Here is a 25,608-nt window from a genome sequence, read left to right on the forward strand (position 1 = left end):
TACAGGTAACCTGGTGGTGAAGTCTCTCACGGAACTTCCTTTCTCCGGGACCCGGCTCTTCAGAAAACGCCTGGACGAGATTATCTCCGAGGCTACTGGAGGTAAGAGCTCCTTACTACCACAGAACAAGTCCCCCCTTCCAACTCCTGCCGGAAGTCAACCTCCTTTCGGCCCTTTGGCTCGGGTCGGGCAGCCAAGCCAGCACCCTCACAGGATAGGAAGGCTCCTTCCTTCAAGGCACGCCCTTTCTGGAAGTCAGATAACCGTTCAGGACACTTAGCAGCCAAGTCAGGCACCCGTAAGCTTCCCTCAACCTGAAGGGATGCCCCCACCCGGGAATTCTTTTAGGGTGGGAGGTCGTTTGTCCCTGTTTCGGGACGTTTGGCTGGCTCAAGTGCAGGACTCTTGGGTCAGAGTTGTCGTTTCTGACGGCTTATCGAGTTTCCGAAGGGACCGCTTTTTTCTATCTCAACCTCCTCGTTCTCCTTCCTTGTCGGCAGCCTTTCGGGTCACACTTGAGACCTTTCTCGCTGAGGGAGTGATCGGCCCAGTTATTCCGGAGGAGCGTTTTTTGGGTTTCTACTCAAATTTTTTCATTGTCTGCCCGATCCTGGATCTGAAGCTCCTCAACAGCCACCTACTCCTGCGTCATTTCTGTATAGAGTCACTCCGTTCTGTGGTGACGTCCATGGATCAAGGAGAGTTTCTGTCATCGGTGGATATCTGGGACGCGTACGTCCACATCCCAATTTTTCCAGCTCATCAGCAGTATCTCCCCTTCGCCATCCTGGAGGTCTCTTTTCAGTTTGTGGCCCTTCCCTTTGGCCTGGTCACACCCCCAAGGGTCTTCACCAAGGTCCCGGCAGCGGTGATCGCCATCCTTCGAGCTCGGGGAGTGTTTGTGATCCCTTTACCTGGATGACCTCCTGATCAAGGCTCCAACCTGGGACCAGAATGAGGAGTCTCTTTCTCACTCTACAGACCTTGTCCTATTTCGGCTGGGTGGTCAACCAGGAAAAGTCCAACCTGACTCCCACACAGTCTCTGATCTTCTTGGGGCTCCAGTTCAACACTGCGGCCGCCCAGGTTCTGCTCCCGCCGGACAAGCTCCGCTCTATGTCAGCTGCGTTTGTCTTCTCTGTCGTCCTGTTCCAGTTTTCTTTCAGTTCTGCATGTAAGTCCTGGGCCGGTTGGTGGCGGCCATGGAAGCCGTCCCCTTCGCCCAGTTTCATTGTCGTCCTCTTCAACTGGCCCTCTGTCCTGATGGAACAAGTCACCACTTTCCCTCGATCGCAGGATTCTTCTCCCCCCCCCCCCCCCCCCCCCCAGGATTTGCCAGTCCCTCCTGTGGTGGCTCTAGTCTCCTCTTTTTTCAGCAGGAACGGTCCTTCCTGCCTATCACTGGCAGGTCATCTTGACTGATGCCAGTCTCAGCGGTTGTGGGGGGGGGGTCTTCCGCGATCGTACGGTCGAGGGCCGTTGGTCCTCTCAGGAAGCTCTCCTCCTCATCAAAATCTTGGAACTCCGGGCAATTTACCTGTTGCCGCCGCCTCCATTGGGAGCGTCTCTCCAGGACCGACCTGTTTGTGTCCAGTCAGACAAGTCCACGGCTGTGGCGTATGTCATTCGCCAGGGTGGCACTCGCAGCCCCATGGGGCGATGACAGAGGGTCTCCATGATCCTGCTCTGCGATTTACATCCCGGGGGTGGACAATTGGGAGGCAGACTTCCTCAGCTGCTCCTCTGCAGATCCCAGTGAGTGGTCTCTTCATCCGGAGAGGTTTGCGGAAATCTGCAACCTCGGGGTGACTCCGGACATGGGCCTCTTCGTGTCTCGCCACAACCAGAAAGTTTGTCGCAAAGTCCAGCGATCCTCTGGCTCTGGAGGCCTTAGTGATCCCCTGGTTGCACTTTGTCCTCCCCTATCTCTTCCCTTCTCTTCCTCTCCTCCCCAGAGTCCTGAGAAAGCTCAAAGCAGAGGGCATCTCCGCCATTCTTGTGGCTCCGGACTGGCCCAGACGAGCGTGGTATGCCGGCGTCATTCGCCTAGTGGCCGACGTCCCACTGCACCTCCCACTTTGTCCTGACCTGCTCTCTCAGGATCCCCTTTGCCACCCCAATTTACTGTCGCTGCATTTGACTGGCGTGGCGGTTGAAACAGCGGTTCTCTTCCCAGGCTCGTAAGCCTTCCTCTGCGAAGATTTATCACCGTACTTGGCAGTCTTACTTTCGATGGTGTGAGTCTCACTCCTTCTCACCAGTTGTCTTTTTTTCTCTTCTGCACCTTCTTTCCTTTTTACAGTCTGGACTGTAGCAACGCTTAGCTCTCAGTTCTCTTAAGGGTCGGGTGTCTGCTCTCTCCAGTCTCTTTCAGCACCCCCTGGCATCCGATCCTCACAGTCGCACTTTTCTGCAGGGCGTAGCTCATGCGGCTCCGCCGTACAGATCCCCTGCTCCTCCATGGGATCTGAATCTGGTTCTCAGTGCATTACAAGGGGCTCCATTTGAACCTCTCCAAGACGTCTCCCTTTGCGTCCTTTCCTGGAAGGTGGCTTTCCTTATTGCGGTCACTTCCATCCGGAGGGTTTCTGAGTTGGCAGTTCTCTCCTGCCAATCCTCTTATCTGGTTCTGCATCAGAACAAGGTAGTTTTTCCACCAACCCCCACCTTTTTACCTAAGGTGGTCTCTTCTTTTCACCTGAATGAGGATATCGTCCTACCATCTTTTTGCCCAGCTCCCTCTCATCCTAAGGAGCGCTTGTTTCATTGAGCTGATGTGGTTCGAGCTGGTCGGATCTACCTTTTAGTCACTTCTCCGTTCCGTCAGTGTGACTGCTTCTTTGTGCTTCCGGAGGGTCGTCGTAAAAGAGTTCCAGCTTCAAAGTCAACCATTTTGCGGTGGACCCATTCTGCCATATCAGAAGCCTACCGCTGCAAAGGGAATACTCCGCCTTTCTGGGTCACATGTCATTCTACTCGTTACATTAGGGCTTCCTGGGCTCTCCGTAATAGGGCCTCGGCCTTGCAAGTCCGTAAGGTGGCCACTTGGTCCTCCTTGCACACTTTTACAAAATTTTACCAGGTGCACACTTTTGCGTCGCCGGCTTGGGTCCCAAGGTGATGCAGACGGCTGTGGCTCAGCCTTCCGCCTGATTTGCTTTTGGGTTCTCTCCCACCCCGGGGACTGCTTTGGTACGTCCCACGGTCTCTGTGTCCCCCCAATGGAGCCAATCGAGAAAAGTAGATTTTTTTTATGCTTACTGTAAAATCTTTCTCAGAGGATCCTTTGGGAAACACAGCACCCACCCATTTGTCCTTGTGTCTTTGGTTCTGTTGTCTGTCCAGGGGCTAGTTCGGTTATTTTTTTGTCTGTGGTTCCCTCGGACAGTTGCTGTTTTTTCTTTCCCTGTCGGTCCTCCGCTTTGTGACTAAACTGATTAGCTCAGAGTCTGTAGGCTGGGTATATCCTGCCAGGAGGGGCCGACTTTCTTTTTGTTGCCTAGTATCAGCAGCATATACCCATGGTCTCTGTGTCCCCCAATGGATCCTCCGAGAAAGAGATTTTATGGTAAGCATAAAAATCTACTTTTTACAGCGGGTCTCCTGTGTGAATAGTGGTGCATCTCTGTCTCAGGTGATCATAAGGTATTAACAGTTATTGAGCTTCTGAAAGTTAGTAAATGCTATTGTTTCCTGGAAGCAAGCAAAGATCTTAAAAATTGTAAGATATATTGTCTTAAGTCCTGTAAAAAAAATGTAAACGCCTCCTTTACCGAACAACTATTAAGGAATTTTAATACCTTATTAAAAAATTATATATATATATATTTTTTTTTTTTCTAGATTTCCGTTTGTGGCTCAGCAAATACCAGGAGCACAAAACATTGAGGGCCAGAGCATTGTTCCACCAGGAATTCCCCAGGTATGCTGTTAGTTCATGTGGATGTGGCACCTTCATTCCTGGTATCTAAGAAGTTAGTCCCAACCAATCAATAAGTAATGTTATATCCTAGTGATATGCCCATACATAATAGTTGGGAAAAGACCTTTAAAGTCTACGACATAGCAAGAGTTTATTTTTATTTTTCCCTTCACATATACAATACATTTTCTTAATACACACACACACACAAATATATTAGTGTGTGTGTGTGTGTATATATATATATATATATATATATATATATATATGTATATACCGTATTTATCGGGGTATACCACGCACCGGCCTATAACACGCACCCTCATTTTACCAAGGATATTTGGGTAAAAAAAGTTTTTTACCCAAATATCCATGATAAAATGAGGGTGCGTGTGTGCGCGTGTATACCCCGATATACCCCCCAGGAAAGGCAGGGGGAGAGAGGCTGTCGCTGCCCGCTTCTCTCCCCCTGCCTTTCCTGGGGTCTAGAGCGCTGCTGTCGGCCCTTTTCACCCCCTGGTTATCGGCGCCGCTGCCCGTTCTGTCCCCCTGACTATCTGTGCCGGCGCCGATAGCCAGGGGGAGAGAAGCGGCGCCGACAGCCAGGGGGAGAGAAGGGGCAGCGGCACCCATTGCCGGCGCCGCTGCCCCGTTGCCTCCCCCCATCCCCGGTGGCATAATGTAACTATGTAACTATGTCATGCGCCGCGCTGTTCAGCGCATAGCAATGACGCCGGGGACGCACGGCGGAGGCCTGGAGCAGCGCGGACCCGACTCAGGTAATTATGCCACCGGGGATGGGGGGAGGCAACGGGGCAGCGGCGCCGGCAATGGGTGCCGCTGCCCCTTCTCTCCCCCTGGCTGTCGGCACCGCTTCTCTCTCCCTGGCTATCGGCGCCGGCACCGATAGTCAGGGGGACAGAACGGGCAGCGGCGCCGATAACCAGGGGGTGAAAAGGGCCGACAGCAGCGCTCTAGACCCCAGGAAAGGCAGGGGGAGAGAAGCGGGCAGCGACGGCCTCTCTCCCCCTGCCTTTCCTGGGGGTGTATCGGCGTATAACACGCACACAGACTTTAGGCTAAAAATTTTAGCCTAAAAAGTGCGTGTTATACGCCGATAAATACGGTGTGTGTATATATATATATCCATACACACACAATAAACAGTGACCTACCGTTGTAATTTTCTGTTTAACATCCTTTTATTTATTACTGTAGGATGGAAATATCGCACCACAAATGATTCGGCCAAACCCTCCAAACTTCGGTCCAGGATTTGTCAGTAAGTACATACAGAATTGGTTTATGGTCATTTATAGGGAATCTGCCAAAATATGTTCCAGAATTATTTCATGGTTATACACAAATGTACTAAAAAAAGACAGGTAGTGACAGAATCTGCATAAGGATAAAAAAAAGCATAGACCAGTGGGGGGCATTTTGTACGTTACCCGGGCAAAACTAGATCCCTCTATTGGGATCAGAGAAAAATGCAGTACCTCATACAGATAGCTGCTCACCTGGAGCAATATATAAGCAGCTGTGTCACTCTCTCAGCCTGTGGATGAACAAATCCTGGAGTGTACTTGGAAAAGGATCAAAGAAAAAGACCTTTTCATCAGGCACTGCTGGTGGTCCAAACCAGGAGAATGAATATGAAAACATTGGTGTTTTATTGTTATTTAAACCAAAAAACATCATTAGTGGACTGACGCATACACTACCCCTTTCTCTATTTCTTTTTATTTTTTAGGTTTAGTGAATGTGTTAGTGCTTTATTTCTTTTTCTTTCTTTTTTCAGGTGGGGACTCAGGAACTGCGGTTCACTGTTTCCCCATTGCGAGAGGTGGCAGGCATCTTGGATGTACTGTTAACCCCCTATCACCAACGGTCAGAGCTTGGGGTTGTACCTCATGGGTCCGGGTCCCCCTACCTCCCTGTTCGCCTCGCTATGAGCTTGGCTTGCTGTAGGTGACAATGCTGACTAAAGACTACATTGTGAAGACTTCTTTAGGTAAGTCTTCAGCACAGCTGAGTATTTTTCTTTCAATAGGTCTTGCAACAGCTGGAGACCCCTGTTTTTGAACCTATCCTTACTGAAGCTGGGGCTGGCCGTAGGATACTTTATTCTTCCCTGCAGGGGGATTGTTTTTCTTTTATTATTTTGGGGAGCAGTGGAGCTAAGGGGCAGTGTTTCTCAGTAAGGGGCACTTTATTGGGCATTGTGTGTGACATGTACGCGCCCCGTTTTTTCCTCTACGGGCGCGTGCGCCTTTTTATTTTCACTTTCGGCAGCCACGACTGCAGACGGCACTTCGCCCGCTCCGTTCCCCGGGCGCATAGGAGCTCACTTAAACATTACTAAGTCCCGCTGTATTTCTTTGGCGGCCCGGCGGACGCAGCGTGAACTGAGCCACCAATCAGCGCTGTGCGCGCGTTTGGACCCGTGCAGGGGCCAATCACAGCGCCCTTGCCTCTGACCCGGCCTCTTCCTTCTATTGGCCGGCGTCTCTTCTCTCTCCTCACAGCCACGGTGCAGAGTTCTCCTCACGGCAGCTGCCTAGGGACACAGACTTGGGTGAGACTGTTAATTTTTTTGCTATGTCCGTGCCCAGAACTGTCCCTCTCTAAAAACAGATATCTGGTATATTAGTTACTCATTACACTTGTAAAAACTGCTCTGCAAAAATGCCAGGTTCTGCTGAACCCACTTGTTCTGCCTGCTCCACTGCTCCCCCAGACCCCCCTGCTATTTCTAACCCTGGGGCTCCTTCAGACCCGGTGGGTTCGGCCGCCCCTCCAGCCTGGGTTTCCTCCCTCTCCCAGTCTATATCCGACTTGGCACAGGTCTCCCGTTCTGTGGTGACTGCTTTGGAGAGGTCTACCCTTCACCGGTCCCCTCTAGAAGGTCCCGTTCCCCTTCTCCCTATGCTTCACATAAGAGTAATAGGGGTGTCTCCTCTGACTCATCCCCTGAGTCTTCTGGTAGACATGGGCGTACCTCTCGCAGGTCTCGCCCGACCGCTTCTTCAGGCCACACGCGTCACTCTTCCAGAGGACGTTCCCGTGGTCACCGCTCTGGCTCCCCTGAGCCACGTACCAGGTCGAAATCTCCCTCTTCTAGGGCCGCCTCCACTCGTTCGCACTCTCCTGGAGAACTGGCGGACCAGGTTTCCGATTCGGCATCTGATTCTGAGGACCGTTCGGACTCAGTGGACATGGTGAACTCATTGGTTATGGCCATAAGAGACACCTTTAACCTAGAGGACCCAGGAACTTCGGACGTAGCTCCAGAAGTATCCTTTCATCGTGCTCGACCGGCACCCAAAGTGTTCAGCTCTCACGCTGAATTTGATGCCATTCTAGAATGTGCCTGGAAGCACCCTGAGAAGTTGTTTCAGGGACTGAAGAAAGTTCAAGCGCGATATCCTTTCGCCAAGGACCTTGTCTCCAAGTTGACTTCCTCTCCGTTGGTGGATCCTCCGGTTTCCCGCCTCTCTAAAGCTACTACTTTGCCGCTGGTGGATGCAGCTGCCTTCAAGGATCCAGCACACAAAAAGGTTGAGTCTTTAGCGAAGTATGCCTTCGAAGCAGCGGGTTCCTCCCTGCTTCCTGCCTTTGCCTCCACCTGGGTGTCTAAGTCCCTTTCTTTTTGGTATTCCCAACTCCGTCAGGGCATTCTTTCGGGATCTCCCCCGGAAGAACTGTCTGCTCTGGCCCTCAAATGTTCCAAAGCTGGAGACTTTCTGTGTTCTGCTTTCTTGCACTCGGCTCGCTGCGCTGCCTTTGCCACCGGTAATCTAGTTCCTTTTCCCGGTTCCCGACTTTTCGGTAAGCGCCTGGATGAGATTATCTCTGAGGTAACAGGTGGCAAGAGCTCTTGATTACCTCAAAACAAGTCTAGCACTTCTTTCCGCAGAAAGTCTTCTTCCTTTCGGTCCTTTCTGACTTCTGGCCCCTCTAAAGGGTCCAGCCAGGCGCCTCCACGTGACAAGAAGGTCCCCTTTTTCAAGGCGCGTCCCTCTTGGAAGTCGGACACCAACCATTCCGACCGTTTTGCGGCCAAACCGGGCAACCGCAAACCCCCACCCACAGTTTTTTTTTCAGGTGGGAGGTCACCTCTTGCTCTTTCGAGACGTTTGGACCACGCACATTCAGGACTCCTGGGTCAGGGACGTGGTGTCCAACGAATACCGGATAGAATTTGCCTCCCTTCCGAGGGATCGTTTTTTTTTCAGTCCCGTGCACCCCGATCTCACTCGCTTGCGAGGGAATTTCGGGAGGCTCTTCAGTCCCTTCTCATCCAGGGTGTAATTGTCCCCGTTCCTTCAAGGGAATGCTTTCGGGGTGTCTATTCCAATCTTTTCGTGATTCCCAAGAAAAACGGTTCTGTGCGGCCAATCCTGGATCTCAAACGTCTCAACCAACATCTTCTTATCCTCCATTTCCGAATGGAATCTCTCCGTTCGGTGGTGGCGTCTATGGATCAAGGGGAGTTTCTTTCCTCGGTGGACATCAAGGATGCCTACCTCCACGTTCCAATTTTTCCCGGACACCAGCGGTACCTCCGCTTTACGGTTCTGGAAGGTCATTATCAATTTGAGGCTCTCCCCTTTGGTCTGGCCACAGCGCCACGAGTCTTTACCAAGATTCTGGCACCCATGATAGCTCTGTTACGGTCAAGAGGGGTATCAGTGATACTCTACTTGGACGACCTCCTCATCAAGGCCTCCACCAGAGCCTAGGCTCTGGAGATTGTGAGCCTCCCTCTTCAGACCTTATGTCGCTTCGGGTGGATGGTCAACCGAGACAAGTCAGTTCTCTCCCCCACCCAGTCTCTGGTCTTCTTGGGGCTTCAGTTCGACTCGGCCTTGGCTCGGATTCGCCTCCCGCCGGACAAACGTCTGGCCCTCTTGTCGGGAGTCCGCTCCCTCCGGATACCATCCCCGGTCACCATCCATACTTGCATGGAAGTCCTGGGTCGGATGGTGGCAGCCATGGAGGCTGTACCCATGCCCAGTTTCATTACCGTCCTCTTCAGCGGGCGATTCTTGCCCGGTGGGACAGGTCTCCTCTCTTTCTCGATCGCAAGATTGTTCTCCCTCTTCGGACCCGTCGGTCTCTGCGCTGGTGGCTCCACTACCCCCTTCTTCTTCAGGGGTGTTCGTTCCTTCCCCTCCACTGGCAGGTGGTCACGACAGATGCCAGCCTGTCGGGCTGGGGGGGTATGTTCAGGGATCAGACTGTTCAAGGCCTCTGGCCTCACCAAGAAGCCCATCTGTCCATAAACATCCTGGAACTGAGGGCGATATATCTTTGTCTGAAGCATTGGGAGTCCCTGCTTCAGGGCCACCCTGTCCGTGTCCAGTCGGACAACGCCACGGCTGTGGTGTACATCAATCGGCAGGGCGGCACTCGCAGCACAGCAGCCATGTCCGAGGTGACAAAGATCCTCCTCTGGGCGGAATAAGACGTTCCGGCTATTTCGGCGATTCACATTTCGGGAGTGCTCAACTGGGAAGCTGATTTCCTCAGTCGGACCTCAGCCGACCCCGGAGAGTGGTCCCTTCTTCCGGAGGTGTTTGCACAGATCTGCGACCTCTGGGGGACCCCGGACGTGGATCTCTTTGCGTCTCGACACAACCGGAAAATTCCGACGTTTGTGTCAAAGTCCAGGGACCCCCTGGCTCTAGCCGTGGATTCTCTAGTAATTCCGTGGTCGGGCTTTGTCCTGCCCTATCTGTTCCCTTCTCTCCCCCTCCTTCCCAGGGTTCTGAGGAAGCTCAAGACGGAAGGAGTCCCCACCATTCTGGTGGCTCCAGACTGGCCCCGAAGGGCATGGTACGCCGACGTGGTCTGGCTTCTGGACGACGTTCCATTCTGTCTTCCACTTCGTCCAGACCTACTGTCACAGGGTCCCATTTGCCACCCCAATTTACAGTCGCTGCATTTGACGGCATGGCGGTTGAGACCGCGGTTCTAAGGGCCCGCGGCTTCTCTTCCCAGGTAATTCGCACCATGCTCAGGGCTCGCAAGCCCTCCTCTGCGAAACTTTATCACCGTACCTGGCGGTCTTACTTTCGCTGGGGCGAAACTCGGACCTTTTCTCCAGTTACCTTTTCCGTTCCCCGTCTCCTCTCCCTTTTGCAGTCGGGGTTGGAACAAGGGCTGGCTCTCAGCTCCCTTAAGGGTCAGGTTTCGGCCCTTTCCATTCTCTTTCAGCGTCCTCTGGCTTCCAATGAGCATGTCCGGACCTTCCTTCAGGGCGTGACACGCTGTTCCCCCTTACCGGTCCCCTTCTCCCCCTTGGGACTTGAACTTAGTTCTAGGCGCTCTCCAAGACGCACCTTTTGAGCCTCTTAGGGAGGTTCCCCTTCACCTCCTATCCTGGAAGGTGGCTTTTCTAATAGCTATTACGTCCATCAGGAGAGTATCTGAACTGGCAGCTCTCTCCTGCCGTTCTCCTTTCCTGATAATTCATCAGGACAAGTTTGTTTTCTGGCCAGATCCGTCCTTCTTACCTAAGGTCGTTTCGGAATTTCATCTCAACAAGGACATCGTCCTTCCGTCCTTTTGTCCCGCTCCTTCTCATCCCAGGGAGCCCTTGCTCCACAGATTGGATGTGGTACGGCCGGTTCGGACTTATCTTTCTGTCACCTCTTCCTTTCGTCAGTGTAATTCTTTTTTCGTCCTTACGGAAGGTCTCCGAAAGGGACAGCCTGCTTCCAAGGCCACCATTTCTCGGTGGATCCGATGTGCTATTTCGGAAGCTTACCGCTGCAAGGGGAAGATCCCACCCTTCAGGGTTTTGGCGCATTCCACCCGCTCTGTGGGAGCATCCTGGGCTCTCCGAAACAAGGACTCAGCCTCGCAGATCTGTAAAGCGGCCACCTGGTCGTCTTTGCACACTTTTTCGAGATTCTACCAGGTTCATATTTTCGCATCGGCTGATGCTAGTCTGGGCTGTATAGTGTTGCAGGCGGCAGTGGTACAGCCGACTGCCTGAACTTTTTTCTCTGCCCACCCAAGGGACGGCTTTGGTACGCCCCAAGGTCTGTGTCCCCCAATGGAGCCGATAGAGAAAAGGAGATTTTTATACTTACCGTAAAATCTTTCTCGAAGGATCCATTGGGGGACACAGCTCCTGCCCTTTTCTGGGGTTCCTATTTGGTTATCTGTCCGAGGGAGTGTTCAGTTAATTTTTCTTCTGGTTCTCGGACAGTTCATGGTTTTTTCCTTTGACCTGTCGGTCTCCTCCTATTGCTCTGGGGCTAAAACTGAATTGCTCAGTGGCCTGGAGGCGGGTATATCCTGATGGGAGGAGCCGACTTTTTGGTTACCATAGTGTCAAGCTTCCTAGAGACAGCAGCATATACCCAAGGTCTGTGTCCCCCAATGGATCCTTCGAGAAAGAGAGATTTCCGGTAAGTATAAAAAATCTTCTTTTTTCAGAACCGTAATGATACTGATCTGATACATATGCATTCTCCTGGTTTGGAAATCTTTCTTCTGTGGAATACCAGCAGCACCTGAAGATAAGGTTATTTTTTTTTTTATTCATACTTTTGCAGGCAGTGATAGACACTTTTAGCAATATATGATTATGCAGTAATTAAAATAGATAAATAGTTAAAAGGTTTAACCACTTAAGGACCCAGGGAGTACCTGTACATCCTGAGTCCGCTCCCGTTCTATAACACGGGGCCACGGCGTCATAGATGGACCCGTGGCTAATACCACTGATCGCTGTGCCGTGCACTATTAATCCTTTAGACGTGGCGTTCAACGTTGATCGCCGCGTCTAAAGTGAAACTAAACTAATGCCGGTTAGCTCAGGAGCTGTTCGGGACTGCCGTGGTGAAATCGTGGCATCCCGAACAGCTGTATGACACGGGGAGGGTCCCCTTACCTGCCTCCTGGTTGTCCGATCGCCAAATGACTGCTCAGTGCCTGAGATCCAGGCATGAGCAGTCAAACGGCAGAATCATCGTTCAATGGTTTCTAATGAGAAACCATTGATCAATGTAAAAAATCAGTTAGTGCAGTGTTATAGACCCCTATGGGAGCTATAACATTGCAAACAAAAGGGAATAAAAAAGTTAATAAAGATAATTTAACCCCTTCCCTAATAAAAGTCCAAAATAGTGTATTTTTGGTCACTTTTCATATCATGAAAAAATTAATAAAAATTGATCAATATGTCAGTCCTATCAATACAAAAATGGTACCGATAAAAACTTCAGATCACGGCGCAAAAAATGAGCCCTCATAATGCCCCATACGCGGAAAATTAAAAAGTTATAGGGGTCAGAAGATGACAATTTTAAACTTATAAATTTTCCTGCATGTAGTTATGATTTTTTTTCAGAAGTACAACAAAATCAAAAAGTAGGGTATCTTTTTAATCGTATGGATATGCAGAATAAAGATAAGGTGTCATTTTTACCGAAAAATTTACTGTGTAGAAACGGAAGCCCCCAAAAGTTACAAAATGGCGTTTTTTCTTCAATTTTATTGCACAATGTTTATTTCCATTTCGCTGTAGATTTTTGGATAAAATGACTGACGTCATTACAAAGTAGAATTGGGGGCACAAAAAATAAGCCATCACATGGATTTTAGGTGCAAAATTGAAAGAATTATGATTTTTTTTAAAGGTAAGGAGGAAAAAACGAAAGTGCAAAATGGAAAACCCCAGGTTCTTAAGGGGTTAATCATTGTAGTGCAATGTCAGCTCTGGGACACAGTAATCCAGAATACTCATGAGTTGCGCAAACTGCCCCTGCCCTCTGTGGTTTATTCTGCACAGAAATCATGAAACATCATTTATTTTTATTTTTTTCCATAGATGACTCACAGAAAAAACAATATGAGGAATGGCTTCAGGAGACTCAACAACTCCTTCAAATACAGCAAAAATTTTTGGAGGAGCAAATTGGTGCTCACAGAAAATCTAAGAAGGCACTATCAGCCAAGCAGCGAACCGCTAAGAAAGCAGGCCGCGAATTTCCTGAGGAGGATGCCGAACAGCTCAAACATGTTACAGAGCAGCAAAGCATGGTCCAAAAACAACTGGAACAGGTAAATGTCCCTTCAACCTTACCTGTATCTTACCGAAGTTGTCATCTTTCTCAATGTTAAATGATTTCATTGGTGCTTTTTAGGTTATATAACAGAGTTTGGTATTGACTGTAAGGTTGTGTGTAAAACATACCAAACCAGAATATTTTGCATGTATTTTTGTTTTTGAAGAGTCTGTTTAGTTAATTAACTTTGTCATCCACTTTGACAGTATTGGAGAATTAAAGTGTTGTTTTTTTTTTTTTTTAATAGATACGAAAACAGCAAAAGGAACACACAGAGCTTATTGAAGAATATAGAAGCAAACAGCAGCAGTTTTCAGTGGCCCCTTTAATGCCTGGGGTCCTACCACAGCAGACAATGATGACACCGGGAGGACCACCCCCAACAAATGCACAAAGCTTTCCTATTCCACAAACATTGCACCCTCCAGGGCCTGTGATACCAGGCCAACCCAGTCAGCCAAGGATGCCAAACATGCAAGGTTGGCAGCCTGGACCTCGAGGTGCCACACCGATAAATCCCCCCAGGATGCAGCATCCTGTCAACTCTGAAGTAACTGCTCCAGCTGCTATTGCAAACCCAAATGCTCCACCAAGGGTTCACTTTGATGACAACAACCCCTTCAGCGAAACTTTCCAAGAAAGGGAAAGAAAAGAGAGATTGCGTGAACAACAAGAACGGCAAAGAATTCAACTCATGCAGGAAGTGGATCGTCAAAGAGCATTGCAGCAAAGGTTAGAAATAGAGCAGCATGGAATGATAACTCCAGACTCGGGTAAAATATCTTTGTCACAGATGCCTTTCTTTGGTTCTGAGTTACCAAATGACTTCATGCAAATTCCACCCTTCCAACAATCTACACAGCAGCAATCTCAAATGGGACATCCAATGACCCATCCAAATATAGGTAACTCTCCTCCAGCTGCACCTTTTGTGCAAAACTCTGATAAAAGATCTTTGGGACTTTCTCCGTATAGACAAGACAATCAGTCTGGGTTTCCACAAACTCCATTTATGCCGAATGTCACCAATGCTTCACCTATTGCTGATAATGGAAACTCCAGTGGACAGGACAGGCCTGCAAGTTCCACAAATTTTCAGAGTCCAAGCCAGTCACTTATACAACTGTATTCTGATATCATTCCAGAAGAGAAAGTAAAAAAGAAAAGACAACGGAAAAAGAAAAAAGAAGAGGACTCTGATTCTCTGAAATCCCCACCCTCAACACCACGTTCTGATTCTACTGCTCCACTAACTCCAAGTATTTCAGAAGCATCAACCCCAACAGTGAATGTTGTGAATGATCTTCAAGGAGAAAATGTGGCTGACTTAATTCGGTCTTCAACACCTAATGCGGCAAACAATAGCTCTATAGATTCTGAAGGCCCACTCCTCCCTAAAGATGTGAAACAGATATTTCAGGAACCTAGGCTGGACCAAGAGGATGGTCAACCGCACACTAAAGACAACATTAATATTCAGGAAATTAAATTGGAGCAGATGGAAGGAGATCAGTCTCCAGAGGAATCTGACTCCAAAGTAAATCAACCATCAGTCGGGCTTAAGACTGAAGATAATAAAGCCACATCGCACGATGCACTTTCCACAGAAATAACTTCTCATACTGCCTCCGGCCCCTCAGGAAAACTGGAATCTGGAAATGAATTACTGAAACACTTGCTCAAAAACAAGAAACAACCGGTCTTGTTGCCTCAAAACTCTGAGGAAAGTTTACAATTTGTTGAAGATGGTTCCTTTGATTCAAAGTCCACAGGAAGACCTGGAAATGTATTGGTGAGTTGGGCTGTGTTGTTGTCTTTGTGTGTATCGTGATACATTTAAGTTGGCATCTACAGTAGAGAGGTTAAAGGGGTTAGACCACAAACAACCTTTATGTTCAGCATATTTTTCGTGCTGTGCATGCTTGACTGACACCTCATTTAAACTGAGGACTTGGGACAATCATAGATTTACCTCCTATCCTATTAGGAGATAAATGTTGCTTTTTTTTTTCAACCCCTTTGAATATTTTATCTCCTTGAATAAAAGCTTCTGGTGTAGGGTATATGTGGGACAGTTAATAATGTATTTTTTTTCTTGTTGGTATAATAAAAATAGAGAATTTATACCTGGTTGTCTGGGGGTTTACTTGCCCTTCCAGTGGTTTGTCCCATCTTCCTGTACTTCACTAAATAGAGAATCCATTCTCTCTGTGATCAGGCAGATCACATAGTTAGTGGTGTGTGTGTGACCATTAAAAGGGTGTTTCAAGTTAGGGGTTAAAAGTCAGATTGCAGTGGTCTAACTGTTGGGACCCCCTGCTATCTTAAGAATGGGGCCCCAACACAATTGTTTTTAGTGGAGAGAAGACTTGGGCATGCATGCAGCTGCTCTATACGTTGTCAGAGGAGCCACCAAAGAGAGCCTAAAACAGCACTCATCTATCTTTGGCAGCTCCACGGAGAAGGGAAGTTGCTGTTCCTTTCAAAACAATAACCAAGTCATGTTTTCATTTCCCTACATATTTGTTTTCTCTTTTAGCCGGTAACAGCAACATTCACAAGTGTATTACTGTACAAAAAAACAGCAGCACGTAAAATGAAAGAATGTAGAAAAGTGAACAACTAAAGTTATGGTGTGTTTTTCAGCATATCCCAGATAACAAAGAGCTGGTTGGCTTTAATGTCAACCAGAACCTACTCCCTAGAACAGATTTTGAAATGGAAAAGAAGAAACCAAGAAACAAGCGAGTGCAGAGGACAGCAGAGAAGCCTGCCCCTCGATCAAAGAAAAGGAAGAAAGAAGAAGAACAGAAACCAGCCATATTTTCAAACTCTGAGACTTTCAGCCAAATAAAGCAGGTATTTAACTATCCACACGGTTTTAGCAGAGTAAAACTACTCCATCTACCATTTTTATTTTAGCCATTTAGTACATTTTAGTTTCTGATAATTAAATTTTATGGAAAATATGTTGTCTTTAAAGATGGGCAAATCTACTTAAGTCATTGGTGCATTTAGTCTTGAAAAAGGCACAGTTCTGGGAGACTTAACAGTGTTATAGCAGACTACTCTAGGGAATCCAAACATTTTGGCAAGGGTACGACCTTTTCAAGAATGAACAATCAATGGCCAATTGATTAGAGTCAGGTTCCAGGGACTCTTACTGTAGATTTGCTAAGGCTGTGTTCACACAGCTGTCTAGACCCGTTCATTCTTCTCCCGTCAAAATTAAAAATGGACTTAAAAAAAATAAAAAATAAAAAGACAATAACTGATGCAAACAGATGTTATCCGTTTGGATCCATTTTTGTTCAGTTAATAAATAAAAAAAAACGGATTGAAAAAAACGGATGCAAACAGATGACATTAAAGGCTCATCAGTTTTCCATAGACTTCAATGTTACATTTACTGTATCCATTTTTTTCTTCCGTTTTTTTTGGACAAGAAAAAATACTGCATGTGCCGTTTTTTCTGCTGTAAAAACGGAAATGAGTGCAGATGGGTGCAAACGGATTGTAAAAAAAAAAAAATCCCAATGACATGAATGGGATTTTTTTTAAATCATTTTGAATCAGTTTACAGCGTGCAAAAAAAGGAAACAAAATGGGGGTAAAAAAACGGGGACAGTTCTAGTTATATTTAAAAAACCTCTGTATTTATGCATTACTATGAGGGATTGTTTACATCCTAGGTCTATTAACAAATATACACTAAATAACAAGCGCATTTAAAGGGATTTAAACTCTTATGTGATATTTACTTTTTCTTTTAGCAACTTTCCCTGCTTCCACTAATTGAGCCAATAGTTGGAATAAACTTTGCACAATTTCTCCCTTACGGAACTGGCCCAATGAGTGCCGGGAGTCGACTGCTGGGAACCTTTGGCTGTGCTTCTCTTGATGGCGTATCAGATTATTATTCACAGTTAATCTTTAAGGTTTGTAACCTCTTTCTCTACCTTCTATCTGTGTAAATCACTGTGAAGGGGGTGCATAAAAAAAGCCCACATGTCCCCCATGACTGCACTCCTGCATTCAAAATGGAGCGAGCAGGAAAAATCTGATGAGTGATGGCAACAACCATACCTGTCCACTGTATTTGCCTACACTTTGCTGAAATGTCGCTGGCTTCCCCATACCTCTTCCTTCTTTAATGCCACAGTATGAAAGCTGTAAGCTGATATCTCAACAACATTGGTCTATAAATTGCTATCATGATCCTGTTTCAGAAAAGTTACCAGAGCTCAAGTATAGCTTGCATGTAAATGTATCCCTCTTATTAATGGAGACTGTATTTACATTTTGGAGACTTTTAATCTACAGTCATGGCCGTAAATGTTGGCATCCCTGAATTTTTTCTAGAAAATGAAGTATTTCCCACAGAAAAAGATTGCAGTAACACTTGTTTTGCTATACACATGTTTATTCCCTTTGTGTGTATTGGAACTTAACAAAAAAAAAGAGGAAAAAAAACAAATTGGACATAATGTCACCAAACTCCAGAAATGGACTGGACAAAATTATTGGCACCCTTAACCTAATATTTGGTTGCACACCCTTTGGAAAAATAATATACCATCAATTAGCTTCTTACACCTCTCAGCCGGAATATTGGACCACTCTTCCTTTGCAAACTGCTCCAGGTCTCTCTTATTGGAAGGGCACCTTTTCCCAACAGCAATTTTGGTTCCCAAGTCCTCAGACAGGTCTCTTCTCCTCTTTCTGTTGTCCATGCTTAGTGTGGCACACACAGACACACAATGCAAAGGCTAAGTGAACTTCTCTCCTTTTTATCTTGTTTCAGGTGTGATTTTTATATTGCCCACACCTGTTACTTGCCTCAGGTGAGTTTAAAGGAGCATCACATGCTTGAAACGATCTTATTTTTCCACAATTTTTAAAGGGTGCCAATAATTTTGTCCAGACCATTTTTGGAGTTTGGTGACATTATGTCCAATTTGCTTTTTCTCCTCCATTTTTTTGTTTAGTTCCAATACACACAAAGGGAATAAACAGGTGTATAGCAAAACATGTGTTACTGCAATCCTTTTCTGTGATAAATACTTTGTATTCTTGAAACATTTTAGGGGTGCCAACATTTACGTCCATGACTGTATAACGGATTCTTACTTGTAGAATGTATATCATGATTGGTTCATCTACGATATGACACAAATCTGAAGCCTTAAAGGACATCTGCAGCGTTATAACACTTATCCCCTATCCACAGGATAGGGGAAAATTGTTTGATCGCTGTGGGTCCGACCGGTGGGACCCTCGCGATCTCCTGAATGGGGCCTCCTTATTAGCGCTCAGTGAGCGCGTTAATGCGCGTAGCGTCGACCTAGAGAGGTCAACGGTACGCTCCCTCCTCATACAGCTCTATGGGAGAGGCGGGGAGGCACGAACACTGCCTCCCCGCCTCTCCCATAGAACTACATGGAGGGGGCATGTCGGCGGCAGCGTCATGCTGAGGCCAGCACGCCTCCTGCACGGTTGAGCCGTGGCCCCGTACAGGAGATCGCGGGGGTCTGAGTGGTCGGACCCCCCGCGATCAAAAACTTATCCCCTATCCTGTGGATAGGGGATAAGTTGTTTTCAGCCACAGATGGCCTTTAACAAGAATTCCTTTATTGACTCAGATTTTTACTTTTTATTTATTAATGTATATATTTTTATTTATGAATGTATGTATTATGACATTAATACATGGTAACAAAAGAAGTATTGTGTATTTTCACAGCAAAATAATCTCAGCAATCCTCCCACTCCTCCGGCTTCTCTGCCTCCTACACCACCTCCAGTAGCCTGCCAGAAGATGGTGAATGGTTATGCCACCACTGAAGAACTGGCAGGAAAGGCTGCCATTCTTGGAGGCCACGGTATAAATGATTTTAGCTTCTTTCTTCAAAGGCAAAAATTCTAATTTTAAAGGAAATATTTTACTTTATTTTCATGTTCTTATAGTTGTTTTTCTTATGTTACAGTTACCAAAGCTCTGGGACCCAAACAATTTCAGCTGCCTTTCAGGTCCCAGGATGATTTGTTAGCTCGAGCCATTACTCAGGCACCTAAATCAGTGGATGTCCCAGCTTCATTGCCCACTCCACCACACAACAATCAGGAGGAGTTGAGGTGGGATTATTGTGCAGATGTTTTGCATATAGATGTGCATTTTCCTCATCTGATTTATCATATTTGAGTCATTCTTTTTACAAGTACAGTACTAGTCCATTCTAATCGTACCAATGTTCCTCTTTACCAGGGTTCAGGATCACTGTGATGCCAGGAATAGCCCTGACAGTTTTGTGCCCTCCTCATCTCCTGAAAGTGTAGTTGGGATGGAAATAAGCAGATACCCAGATTTGTCACTAGTGAAAGAGGAACCACCAGATCCTGCACCTTCCCCTATCATTCCAATACTACCAAGCAGTACAGGAAAAGGTATTTAGAGTGCAATTGTTTCCCACTGGACCCTTGTAATAAATTTCAATTGTTTTACCATTGTAAGTAAGGCGGTCAAATAGATAAGTAAATTGTAATTGTTCTTTTACTGCTTTAAGTCTTTCCAGGGTCTGATTCCAGAGACTGTGGAATGAAGAGAGAGCCAGGAGCAGGTCCCATGTTTTTTGGATCACAATTTGCACAAGCACCAAATGGACCCAAGTCTGGATTTATCTCTGTAGCAATCACATTGCACCCTACAGCAGCTGAGGTAACCTATATGTTATCAGTCTATATGTTCATATGTAAAATATATATATTTTTAATCGCAATAACAAAGGCACTGAGAAGTAAAGCATACTTCAGATTGGGAAAAAAAAGGAATAAGATACATTGACACTCATCCAAATAAAACATAACCTTTATTGATCCGTTTAAATGAGCCTACTGATGGGGACAAAAAAACGCTCCAGCCGTACTGAATTGGCAATAGACTGTTTTGCGGTCTCCCGCTTCCTCTGGCCTCCAGAGGAGTGTCAATGTATTTTGTTACTTTTTTCAAATTTTTTCTTTTTTTTAATTAATCTTTTGGCGCCTAAATGCCCGAACTGGGAACCACGCTCCTCTAGCATATGGCTTTGCATTATGAGACAGAGCTTCCCGCTCCTGAAGCATATTGCTTTGCATTATAAGACAGAGCTTCTCACACAGTATCCAGCCTGAGACCCTCTGTAATGTGATTCTTTGGTTGGGCACTAGAGGGGTAAATCTGCCATCCTGGTGTTTCCCATTGGGCCAGCTACATCAGAGCCACATACGTTGTTCACATGTCACTGGCCTCAGTGGCCTCTGGTTTCCTGTATGACACTTGACCACCTGCAGCTTGACAAAGTGACGGCCAAATTAGTGTTTTTTTTAACCTAAAATTATGTCTGTACTTAGTTTTGGGGGGGGGGGGGGGGGGGGGGAAATATAATATATATATATATATATATATATATATATATATATATATATATATATATATCTTCTTTATTTTTTTAACCTCAATCATGGCACAATTAAAGGGTGTATGGGAAAGAGCTCAGGGGCCAAGCACTCTCCATTTCCAGCAGCTTCCACCTGTTTTAACAGCCTACAACCACTGCTAATAGGTGTCAGAGTAATCCCTGATGCTGGCTAGTTTTAAATGCCGAGATTTGTTCCCCACAAAGCGATCCAGATGTTTACTATCTAATGGCAGCTAATGTATTTATTTTCCAGAATATTAGTGGAGTAGTGGCTGCATTTGCTGATTTGCTGCAAGTTCACATTCCCACCAGCTATGAAGTGAGCAGCGCTCCAGACTCTGCTTCTGTTATCCTAATGAACGGGCACAGGATGAACTCCAACATGGAGTATAGGCAGCAGCTGTTACGTCAACGCCCCAGACCAGGGTCCATACCTCCAACCAGACTCATAGGATCTTATGACATGAAAAATCACAGCTTGCCATTCATGTCTCATAGTACTGGTGAGTCTCTGCTAAGCTTCTGTATATAAGACCTCTGTTAAAAACTTCTGTTCACATCACATAAGGTTTATGTCACATTTATTCCCCGACTAATACTTCCAATGTATACCAATGTGTAGTCATAGAGTTCACTGGGGGTCTGTGGATGCTTTTGTTGTGTGTGCAGAATATGTTCATATAACATGCTGTGACCCGAGCTTGGGTTATTTCAATAAAAATAAATAGCAGCATGCAACATGAACCTTTTGAGTAGATCCTGTGTCAAGATTATTTATCAGTACCCTATCCTTTTGACAGATCTGGCATATGTCTATTTGTTACTCAGTAAATAATGTATAGAACACTAGTGTTATATGTAAGGCATAACTCTTGGGTTTCTCCCTCTGTAGGTATGCCAGGATACAGACCTCACCCACCAACTATGGGGGATTCTCCAGCTCTTAGGCAGTCGTGGTGCTGTCACTGCAAGGTTGTAGTGTTTGGAAATGGGGTACGAAAATCAGTGAGAGATTTACACTTCCCCAAACAGGTATGAAGCTTTCTGCATCACTACGTAAGCAGGAAGAACCTTATTCAATAATCTGTAGGAGATGGTGCTTCCCTTCAACTTTTGCTGTGTATTGTTCAATTGTACTATTTATAATAGCAAGTATGTCTTCAGCCTTGTGTGCAGGGAGCCTCTCACTAGATCTAATTACATTTGTTGAGGAATAGCTAAACATGGCAGAATTTTCCAGTGAAGTGAGGGTCACTGGCCTCCCTATCTTCTGCATACTGCCTACATGCCAGATGTGGCCATTGATGGCTTTTAATGAGATATCCCAGCCTGTGATCTGTGAGCAACGCTAGGACTGTATGACTAGGTGCCAGGGACTGACCACATGACACTTCTTGGATAATTTAATACTGTACATACTGTGTTGTTGATTTATTAAATAATACTAGAAAGGAAACTTTTTGTCTGGGCAATGGTTTAGTGGTTACAAATCTAGTGACAAATCCCCTTTAGATAGCATTAACCTTATTGGCAAATTTTAGATGTTTGTTAGACCTATTTCTTCTTCTTTTTTTTTTGTTTTTTTTCGTCTGGTGCCTGGGCAATATATATGACTTGCCTAGCAACTAACGTGTCATATTTCTGCTTGACAGGAGTTCCTTAACAGCACTGGACGCATGGTTAGAGAACTTGTCTTCTGCAGCAACAATTGTTTTCTGCTGCATTCTGCCGTACAGGCAAAGAGCAATGAGATCAAGGTAATATCTGAAGGTTATTCAAATGTTTTATTTAGGCTTTAAAGGTTTGTTTTAATATATGTATCTCATAAAGTGATGGTATATGCAATCACCTTATTATTGGGCTCCAACATTTAGATCAATAGGGGTCCCAGAACTTGGTACCCCTATCAAAGTGATGGCATATGCCATCACCTTTATAAGATAATGCCCCTTTTAATAGGATCGCTGCCTTCTTCCCGTACAGCTGTACCTTTTGATGCTGTACCTTTTTGATCCTTTTTTGAAAGCGCTACTTCCAGTAGATTGAAAACACTTTTTTTTTATTCATACAACTCATTTAGGCTATTTCTTTATATTCATGTAGAGTAGACTAGTTAAAAACTTATAAAGTAGCATGTATAGTTTTATGATGTGGGAGAAAATACAGTGCGGATCTGCACAGTGTACAGCTGATATTGAGCTTTGTTGCCGTTAACATATTTAGTTTTGGGATGTTACATAGTTCATAAGGGTGTTAAAAAAAAGATCAATCTTTAACCCTACTGTGTTGATCCAGATGAAAGGCAAATTACCTTTGTGAGGCTGATGTCAGTTGTCCCATTGCAGTTGGATCCTTCTCGACTCCAAATATGGCTATAGAATAAATCCCTGGATCAACATACTATCTTCACAAATCTAGTATCCATAACTTATAATATATGTTTCAAGAAAAACATTCAAGAAAAACATCCAGGCCCCCCCTTGAACTTGAGTCAGACATCAAAACATCATGTGGCAGAGAGTTCCATAATCCCAGTAAAGAATCCCAGTCTGTGACGATGGTGAAACCTTCTTTTCTCTAAACGTAGAGGATGCCCCCTCTTCATAGTTACTGGCCTAGTTATAAAAAGATCACTAGAAAGATCTCTGTACTGTCCATTCATATATTTGTTCATTGTGATCAAATTGTCCCTAAGACGTCTTTTCTTCAAACTAAATAACCCCAAGTTTGATAACCTGTCTTGGTCCTGTAAACCCCCCATACCATCATTTGTCACTCACCTCTGCACTTACTCCAGTTTAGCCATGTCCTTCTTATATACACAGGTGCCCAAAATTAAACACAATACTCCATGTAATCTCTTAACTTAAAAAAGATCCAGCAGTCTTTTTATTGTATTAACTTATAGTGAATTATTTTACAGGGCCCGGATTGTTCCTTAACATCTCCAACTCTAAAGGAAACTCAACCAAAGTCCTGCCATCAGTACAGTAACAATACTTCCACCCTGGATGTTCATTGCCTTCCGTTGTTGCAGGAAAAGTTTTCTCCACCAACGTCCCCTCCCATTTCATTCCCACCTGCTGCTTTTGAAACTGCTAAAGTCGAGGCGAAGCCAGATGAACTGAAAGTCACGGTGAAGCTAAAACCACGGCCGAGAGCAGTACATAGTGGTCTGGATGATTTGCGGCCTTTTAGTAAAAAGTGGAGAGGAATGAAGTGGAAGAAATGGAATATTCAAATTGTTATTCCCAAGATGCCTTTCAAACCTCAATGTGAGGATGATATAGATGAATTTTTGAAAAGACTAGGAACGTCTCTGAAGCCAGATCCTTTGCCCAAAGATTTTAGAAAATGCTGTTTCTGCCATGAAGAGGGTGATGGAATGACGGATGGGCCGGCAAGGCTGCTGAACCTTGATCTTGACGTCTGGGTCCATTTAAACTGTGCTCTTTGGTCTACTGAAGTCTATGAGACACAGGCTGGTGCCTTAATAAATGTAGAACTGGCTTTGAGACGAGGACTGCAGATGAAGTGTGTCTTTTGTCATAAAATGGGAGCCACAAGTGGCTGCCACAGGTTAAGGTGCACCAATATCTATCACTTCACCTGTGCAATAAAAGCACAATGCATGTTTTTTAAAGACAAAACTATGCTTTGCCCCATGCACAAGCCAAAGGGAGCTCATGAGCAAGAACTGACTTATTTTGCAGTCTTTCGTAGAGTTTACGTTCAGCGTGATGAGGTGCGGCAGATAGCTAGCATTGTGCAGCGGGGGGAACGTGACCACACTTTCCGTGTTGGCAGCCTGATCTTTCATGCAATTGGTCAGCTGCTGCCACAGCAAATGCAGAACTTTCACTCCGCGACTGCTCTTTTCCCAGTGGGTTATGAAGGTAGCAGGTTGTACTGGAGTATGCGTTATGCCAACAGGCGCTGCCGGTACCTCTGCTCTATTGAAGAGAAAGATGGACTGCCTTTATTTGTCATCAGAGTACATGAACAGGGACATGAAGATCTGGTCCTTACAGATACTACACCAAAAGGTGGGCAAATTTTTTACTATGTCTAGAGTTTAACTGGTGACCATAACTCTTAGTAATGTCACAATTTATATCAACGTATCCATATTAAGTGTATAAGGCTTACATTTTTAAATATAGATTTAAAAGTATTTTGTAATGTTCTGATACCGCTTGATTGGAAAATCATTTTTGTTTTTCCTCTTGAATACGCCTTTTAAAGCATTACTGTCATTAAAAACATTGTTTATTGCCCAAGGTCTCACTGCTGAGACTTGCTTTGATCGTAAGTTCTTAGCCGGAAAAGTGGAAGTCATTGTGCTCCACTCCCTGGCTCGCCAAGAGATTTGCAGAAAATGACACAACCTTTTTACCCCTGTACATCTAGTAATGTATAGCTACAGGCCTGTGCTGGGTCCCACCATCACACACACAAGCTACGATATCTCTGCAGCTGTAATACAGATACGTTTGATCCCTGCAGTTATTACATATGATGCCATTGTTTTATCCTCTGCAGGCTTGCTATGGGTATAACAGCCTGTCATGTCAAGTTCAGTGAAAAAATGGCTTAATGCTAATCGCTTATGACAGCACCCTTGGAGAGGACCTCCCATCGCAGGACAGGAAACCTTGGAACATAAAATGGGACATGCCTTTCCACACCGTAATTCAGGTTTCCTGTCCTCCTGTACCTCTCCAAGGGGCTGCAGGTCCTCCGGTAGTGGGGCTCCCTGTTCCGCAGAAGTCTCCTCTGGGGAGCAGCCATGAGTCTGCCTGTGGGTCCGGTGCGGTCCCGATAGTCCTCATCTCTGTCCTTTTCCCCGGTATCGGCTGCGTTTAGGAGGAGGGGGTTGTGGAGCAGCGTGGTTTCCGCCGCTCTCCCATCTCTGGGGCTGGAGCGTCGCTTGCGCAGCAACGCCGACGGATGTGACGTCAGCCCGGCAGCATAGCGTCACTTCTGGTTTCAGCTCCATTTCAAAGGGGCGCAGGACTTCTCCTTTTCGGATTCCCCGTCAGCGTTCTCAGCATCTGGAACCTTGTGGACAGCAGGAACCCAGCCCGCTGAAATATCCACAGCAGCAGAAGCCTGAGCCTGCAGCAGTACAGCAGCCCGCAGCAGC

The 25,608-nt window shown here is 46.0% G+C and overlaps 1 protein-coding gene across 10 annotated transcripts in view; it reads left to right on the forward strand.

The window, feature by feature from the left end:
- Positions 1–25,608, forward strand: part of KMT2C (lysine methyltransferase 2C) — a 279,577-nt gene that overhangs the window by 228,022 nt on the left and 25,947 nt on the right. For all 10 annotated transcript variants that reach the window (XM_056519605.1, XM_056519603.1, XM_056519611.1 and 7 more), the window contains 14 exons: positions 3,844–3,922; positions 5,141–5,204; positions 12,771–13,003; positions 13,256–14,800; positions 15,655–15,867; positions 16,782–16,946; positions 18,752–18,890; positions 18,996–19,143; positions 19,274–19,452; positions 19,572–19,723; positions 20,716–20,965; positions 21,355–21,494; positions 22,115–22,219; positions 23,386–24,508. In XM_056519605.1, the coding sequence (XP_056375580.1) occupies positions 3,844–3,922; positions 5,141–5,204; positions 12,771–13,003; positions 13,256–14,800; positions 15,655–15,867; positions 16,782–16,946; positions 18,752–18,890; positions 18,996–19,143; positions 19,274–19,452; positions 19,572–19,723; positions 20,716–20,965; positions 21,355–21,494; positions 22,115–22,219; positions 23,386–24,508 (4,535 nt within the window). The remainder of the gene's footprint in view (positions 1–3,843; positions 3,923–5,140; positions 5,205–12,770; positions 13,004–13,255; positions 14,801–15,654; positions 15,868–16,781; positions 16,947–18,751; positions 18,891–18,995; positions 19,144–19,273; positions 19,453–19,571; positions 19,724–20,715; positions 20,966–21,354; positions 21,495–22,114; positions 22,220–23,385; positions 24,509–25,608) is intronic.

Source organism: Hyla sarda, chromosome 5 (assembly GCF_029499605.1).
Source record: "Hyla sarda isolate aHylSar1 chromosome 5, aHylSar1.hap1, whole genome shotgun sequence".
NCBI lineage: Eukaryota > Metazoa > Chordata > Amphibia > Anura > Hylidae > Hyla > Hyla sarda.